The sequence below is a fragment of the Miniopterus natalensis genome, chromosome 15, assembly GCF_054644295.1.
Source record: "Miniopterus natalensis isolate mMinNat1 chromosome 15, mMinNat1.hap1, whole genome shotgun sequence".
NCBI lineage: Eukaryota > Metazoa > Chordata > Mammalia > Chiroptera > Miniopteridae > Miniopterus > Miniopterus natalensis.
In genome coordinates this window covers 53168365-53175859 of record NC_142095.1, presented here as the reverse complement: position 1 = coordinate 53175859, position 7495 = coordinate 53168365, and the positions used below count along the sequence as shown (strand labels likewise).

At 32.9% G+C, this 7495-nt stretch overlaps 1 protein-coding gene across 1 annotated transcript in view; it reads right to left on the bottom strand.

The window, feature by feature from the left end:
- Positions 1-5827: 5827 nt before the first annotated feature.
- The window catches only part of GXYLT2 (glucoside xylosyltransferase 2), a 136782-nt gene continuing 135114 nt past the window's right edge, over positions 5828-7495 (bottom strand). Inside the window, exon 7 of the mRNA XM_087825139.1 lies at positions 5828-6159. Coding sequence (XP_087681265.1) covers positions 5977-6159 — 183 coding nt within the window. The 3' untranslated portion in view covers positions 5828-5976. The remainder of the gene's footprint in view (positions 6160-7495) is intronic.

The window sequence follows — 7495 nt, the reverse complement described above, 5'->3', positions numbered from 1 at the left end:
CCAGTCCACACTGCCAAGAGGAGTTTTGCAGCCTTTAACCCTCAGGCATCCCAACCCAGCAATGGCTTCAGAGGGGACTCCTCCTTTCAACACAACCCTCGCTTACCAGACTCTATGATGTTCCTTCAGTTCTCCTTACTCAAAATATGTCCACTCAGGTATATTTCTCTGGTTCTTCCAAGGTGGTTACACAGTATTTTAGTGGTAAATCGAGTCCATGGCTGGGAGCAAAGGTGGTCTGCTCCTTGTCAGAGTGCCTCCATCTTCCCTCTCAGTGATGTATTATCTTTTAAATGTGTTGTTGTTTTGATTTGCTAGTATTTTGTTTAGGATTTTTGCACCCATACTCATCAGAGATATTGGTCTGTAGTTTTCATTTTTATCTGAGTTATTTATGCCAGATTTTTGGTATCAGGGTAATGTTGGCCTAATAAAATGTGTTAGAAAATATGGCCTCTTCAATTTTTTGTGAATGATAGGTATTAAATCTTTTTTGAGTTTTTGGTTGAATTCACTAATAAGCTATTTGGTCCTCGACTTTTACTTTTCAGAAGGTTTTTATGACTTTCAATTTCTTTACTGTTGATTGATCTACTTAGATTTTTCAGTTCTTTATGATTCAGTCTAGGAAGGTGATGTATTTCTAAGAACTTGTCCATTTCTTCTAGGTTATCTAAATTCATGATTTATAGTGTTTCATAATATTCTTACATAGTACTTTTCATTTCTGCTGTGTCTATTATAACTTCTTTTTCATTTCTGATTTTGCTTGAGTCTTTTCTCTTTTTATTGAGTCAAGCCAGAGGTTTGTCAATTTTATTAATCTTGTAAAAGAACCAGCTCTTTGTTGCATTATTTTTTTCTATTGCCTATTTATTCTATATTTTGTTTAATTCTCCTCAAATTTTAAATTTTCTTTCTTCTAATGATTTTGGGCTTCATTTGTTCTTTTTTTACAGATTTTTAAAGGTGAAATATTTGGTTATTTGAAAATTTTCTTGTTTCTTGAGATAGGCCTGTAATGACATACACTTCCCTCTTAATATCACTTTTGCTCCATCCCCAAAATAGTGGTATGGCATATTATTAATCTCATTTGTCTCTATGTATCTTTTGATTACCTCCTTTATTTCTTCTTTGACCCAACCATTATTTACTAGCATGCTGTTTAATCCCCACATATTTGTGTTTTTTTCAGCTTTCTTTTTGTAGTTGATTTCCAATTTCAAAGCACTGTGGTTAGAACATGTATTGGTATGATTTCAAACTTCTGAGGCTAGTTTGGTGTCCAACATATGGCCTATCCTTGAGAATCTTTTATGCATACTAGGGGAGAATGTATAGTCTGGTGTTTTAGCAAGAAAAAGTCTATAAATATCAATTATGTCCATTTGTTCTAATGTCATTTAATGTTGATATTTCCTTATTGACTTCCTGTTTGGATGACCAGTTCATTGCTGGAAGCAGGGTATTTAGGTGCCCTAATATAATTGTATCTTTGTCAGTTTCTCCCTTTAGTTCTGATATTAGTTCCTTTATATATTTTGGTGCTCCCTGGTTTGGCACATATGTATAAGAGTTATGTCTTCCTGATGTATTGTCCCCTTTATCATTATAAAATGTCCACCTTTGTTTCTTATCTTTTTTATCTTACAACTATTTTGTCAGTTCTAAGTATGGATACACTCACTCTTATCTGGATGCCATTTACTTGTAGTGCTATATTCCACCCTTCACTTTGAGCCTATGTTTGTCCTTGCAACTGAGATATGTTTATAGTTGATTTTTGTTTTTTCATCCAACCCCCTACCCTGTACCTTTTAATTGGTGAGTTCAGTCCATTTACATTTAGGGTTATTATTATTTGAATATTTTTCTATAGCAACTATTATAACACTTTTAATGATTTTTAGAAATAGCTAAGCTACTGCTAAACCAATTTTATTTTTACTATTAATACTTCTAAAGTATTATTTAATATTATAAATGTTAATACTTGAAATCTTAATATAAGAAAATAAACACATTTCCAAATTAACAACAACAAAAATCTTTTAAAAAGTTTTTAATTAAAAAAAAGTAAAGCAGTAGATGATATTTAAAAAGACAAGACAGTAATTAAATCAGAATACTTATGTTCCTTTTAATTTGCTATAATTCCTTTTCTTTAGAGTATTCTTTTCTTATTGTATTTTCCCCCAAAAAAATTACTAAACATAAGCTTTCCAACATAAAAAATGCATTCAGGGTGTCCTTGAGAATTATAAGCAATGGGTGCACTTTTCAGTAGCAACATAAAGATGTAAAATTGATCATTCTTACATGTTCTGATTCTTACATGTTCATGCACAGGGTGGTACAAGCACAAAGCTTGATACTGAAGTCTCAAGAAAATATTTCCAGTTTGACCTGTGAAGAAAAAAAAACTAGGACAAATTTCTCCTTTGCCAGAGTAACCTCATCAGCCTTAAATTCTAGCTCTGCAATTGTGAAATGATATGACATAGGTTTCACTGTAAGTCTTCAATTCACATGCCACAACAAATACCATCTCATTCTTTAAAAGGCACATGGTTTGTGTGTGTGTGTGTGTGTATTTTGTGCATTTTTAATTTTTAGAAAGTTTTTATTAAAAAAGATTTGATCTAATGATTAAACTTAGTCCTATCTGCACAAAGATCCCCAAGCTCTGTCACTCTGTCACTAATGCCAAGAGAAGCAAAATGAGAAAGAGGAAGGTGAAAAAGTAGGAAAACATAGGAAAGATTCCCTACCATTCTATTGAGTGAGAACATATTGATTTGTGCTCCCATGCAGTTGAACATATTTCTGAATTCAATATATTGTTGAATTTGGTCACGGAATCATGTTCATTTTGATTTCTCTAACACATCCAATTTATGTATTTGTATAAATCTCAGGCAACATTTATACATTTACCTAAATTTTTATGATGTTATCTTGTTTCAAGGTGGGTTGAAGTGATTATTACATTATTGGATCACTATTTTGTGGCTGTGAATAAGGGTCTATTTTATGAAATCATAATTGCAATAAGATAAATATTCTCACATTGCTATGAGTTTGTCTAAATTCTAATTTCAATAAAAAATTCAGTAAAAGTCACAACAATTTGCAATGGAAGTATTGAAAATGTAATAGAAATCTCAAATAAATAGTAAAGTTTGGAACATTATACCCTAAATGCTAAATTGTCATTTTGGAAGTTGAAGGAAAACTTAAGTAGATTTTCTAGCCAGTTAATTTTTCAAATATTGGAATTTTCAAAATAAGTCACAATTTATGACATTTGTGTTGGAAAAAACTCAGTAAGAAAAGTATTATCAGCATTTATAGTTATCAGCTAATGAAAATCTCAATCTCAATGTGTATAAAAATACTCTCACATTTTGCTATTAGAAAGTGTTTTTTCATTCTCCATAGTCATATTCACTAAACAGGATTTTAAAGGAAATGAGAAGAGAGGAGAGGAGAGGGCAGGAGAGGAGAGGAGGAGACGAGAGAACCAGTCTCATGCCCTTTCCATGTAGACATTCAATGTGGCATATTAAGCAACATACCCTTTGGCAAACTTCAGACCACAGACTGCATGTTTTAGGAGTCCACTGAATTAAAATTTGTAATTACTATATTTCCAAGGCACTAATGTAGTAGTTTTCTGGGAATTATCAAAGGCAGAAAATATAACTATCTCATGGTAACATCCTAACTGTAGAAAATAAGAACTTCAGGCAGCAGGGGTTGGAAGAGTAAATTTTCTCTAAATTCCCCACCAAACTGCCTAAAATTTCAGGATACAGCAAAAGGATTCCAAGGCAGAAAACCAAAACAAATGTTAAGGTTTTACATTTTCATAATGCATCATTCTAGAATGTTCTTGAGTTCTATGATTGACCTTTGCTGGAAATTCTATTCTGCATGTTAAGACCAGAACAAAAAGTTGAGAGTTCTGGGTAAACCTGGTTCTTATAAAAGAAAAGGCATTGCTGTACTCAAAGTCTTTTTAGCAGATTATTTTGTGGGACTCACCAAAAGAAGAAATGAACTTCTTTAGATCTGTGAGCCACCAACAAATATGAGTGAGATTTGTGGGTCTTATTGGCCATGCTGAACAAATACAAAGAAAACTGGAACGGAAGTCAGGGAATCATGTTCACATCCTGGCTTTTTCCCCCCCTCCAAAGACAAGTCAAAAATTGACCCTTATTCTTTAGCTATGAAATGATGAATGATGCCAGCTTTAGTGGTAAAATGAGAAAACATAAAATATAACAACAAAGATAAAAGTTTCACAACATAATGGTAGTTTCGTTAACAGAAATAATAAACCACAAGCCATCCAACTGATCAAAGAGAAAATATGGGTTATTACTCCTACAATTTGGATTTAATTTGTTACCATCATAATGGTGCTGCACACCAATATTGATTAATATCTATGTATTTCTTTGGAGTGCTGAGATTTTAATATGTTTTTATAGGGCAAAACTTTTTTCTCCTGATTATAGAACCTATGATGTCCCACTGGATTCTCACATATAAAATACTATGTTATATTAAAATAATATTTTTAATTTTATACTTTCAAATTGCTGTTTATATATAATGGAAAGCATTTAATATTTTTGTTTCCAAATATTTCTCTGTAAAACAGAATGCTACAATTTACTTATTTGCCAGTGGAGACAATACAGGTCCCTACAAAATTCACAGGGCTGTTGCATACATCAGGAGATCATTTATGCACAAGATTTATTTATTAGATAAATACAGCATTATGCAAAACACAATTATGCTGATACCAGCTACATGAATAAGTAGGGATTAAGTCAAATCTCTTTGGGGAATAGAATATAGGACTTCCTATACTATCGCTAGGTGATAAGACCTGCCTGGTTTCTTGGCTAAAAGCTGGGTAACCCTAGAAAAGGGAAAAAAAGTTAAAGAGACCTTTCTAAGTCTGGTAGGAAGTCTAATTTCCTTATCAATGAATCAGATGAACTATTTATGTTGTACAGATTAAATTCAAAGTTGACCAAAAGTTTAAAGAAGAGAGGAGGACACACCTGCTGATGATATGAGATAAAATGTTCTTGTCTAAGGGCAAACACAAAATTCTATCTCTTTGCTAAACAAATCCTTTAGGTTTAACACAATTACTCAATTTCTTCTTAAAAGCTGTGGTTGCATAGCTTCTTATGATTTAATCTTCCACAAATCTAAATAAGTTTTCTTAGAAAAGCACCAAAAGATATGCTTCATTCTTTAACACTGCCCAGATAGCTGAAGTCTGAATGCTTGTCCCAGATGTATTTTAAATTAAGTGCTGTAAATTTTAGTCTCTTACATAAAAATCTCAGCATAGGGTCCAGCTTTTACTCAGACTACCTGTTTTAGATATGTGATACAATGGGAAAGATAACCAGCAAGTAAATATAGAAATGGGAGGGGAGGGTAAGAGGGAATTGGAAGGAACTACATTAAAATAACAATCTTTTTCACTGGTTGGTAGGATTATGGCTAATCTAACCTTGATTTTGGTTCACTAAACTATATTCTTTACAAGTTTTAAAAATTTGTTTTACCATAAGCATGTATTATTTTGATTACAAAGGTGAGGAAGAGCCAATTACATAGAAAGAGTTGCAGGAATACAAAAATAAATACATTGCTTCAGATGCTTAACAGGAATTGAAAGTCTGACAAAGGTTCCTTTTCACAGCTAGCTCAACATGAACAATGCTAAGTGAGTAATAACATTTTTTTTTTAAACAGACAGATAAATAGCATTTTAGGGGGGAAAAGCATAGGGGCAACCAATTTAGCAACATTTTACAAGGCTTTTAAAACTCAATTGTCATGCAGCATCATTAAATAGTTACACAGAAAATTCCCAGGAAGATTAAAGATGACCATTCATGAGATACCTAATTGACTTGCAACAAGGTGAAATATTCAGTGCATGTGGTTGGGGCCAACATGGATGATGACATGCTTCTCATAAGCCCTTTTCATTGTTTTCTCAATTTGCTTCAGAAAAACTTGTGGGATTCGTCCACATAAAGTGTGCACAGTTTCTAAAAACTTCAACTGAAGAGGGTAATACATGGACTGAAAGAGATTGTCTTGAAAGGGAAACTGAAAGATAATTTTCAAAAACAAAAGAAAAAGTTTATTTTAGTTATTAAAATGATGTTTAATATGCAAGTAACTTTTACTAAGAAATTAAATAGGAAAATTTTGTAAGCATGCAGGCTCAGGTTTGTATACATATAGTGGAAAGGCCTCTGAGGACCCAGGGTCAAATCCTTATTCAATCCTGAGTGATACCAAGTAATCATTAACCCATTCTTGGCCTCAATTTTTTTGCCCCTAAAAACAAACAAACAAACAAAACAAAACAAAAAAAAAGATTTATTTGGGTCCTTACAGCTCTTAAAATCTAAAAACATGTTCTTGCAAGACTCAAGTAGATACTTGAAATGTACTATAATAAAACACTAAATTCTTCATAATTTTTGGCTTTGTAGCAATTATAATTGAGAAACTTTAGGGTATGTCTATACTAATCTCTTGAAGTCCAGAGTTTAGAAATTACTACTAACATTTATTAGCAATGAATTTTATTTTAATAATTCAGATACCAAGTACTAGTTGGTGGTTATTGCCCTCTTACTATTTTAAGCTTTAAAAAAAATTCTCTTGTTTTCCCATGGAATATGTCCATGAGTGATATTTTCTAAAATAAATCTTTCAGAACGTTTAGTTATGAGCATATGTCAAAGTTTTATTACAACATTGTTGAAAGGGAAAGGCCTTTAGTAGCAAGTCAAAGATGCACTGTTTGGAAGAACATTTTATATAAAATAGATGGAGGGAGAAAAGGAGGAAAGAATGGTGCAGGGTCAGCACACTTTTGCCAGCAGCAGAGGGGTGGATGTCTGGTTTTCTACAAGTTTCAACACCTTTAAAAGTCATCAGAAATATTACTTAAGAGTGTTTACCAGAAATGGGAATTTCTTCTGAGGAGATTACGCATTATGTGACACAAGATGGTTCTGTCCAAAACCATAGCACAATTTAGACCATTGGTAAATTACTTTTCACCACTGTATTCCCAGTAATAGGAACAGAATAGGTAAAAACTATGGAGTGTCATCCTTAATTCCTCTCTTTCCCTTACATCTTTCAACCAATCCACCAACGAGTGCTGTAACTCTCTCTTGATAATCTATCCTTAACATGACCACTTCTTCCCATCTTCCTGCTATCACGCAAATGCATGCCAGCCCCATCTCTCACCTGGATGGCTTCAATAAGTCTCATTTAAGAGCTGTTGTGTTTTCACTCTTGTACCCCTTTCACCAAGTTACCATGGTGATAATTTTAAACCATAAATCAGAGCATATCATTTTCATGCAGGGGCTTTTCACTGCAATTAGAATAAGAGTCCAGAGAGACAACAAGATAGGGG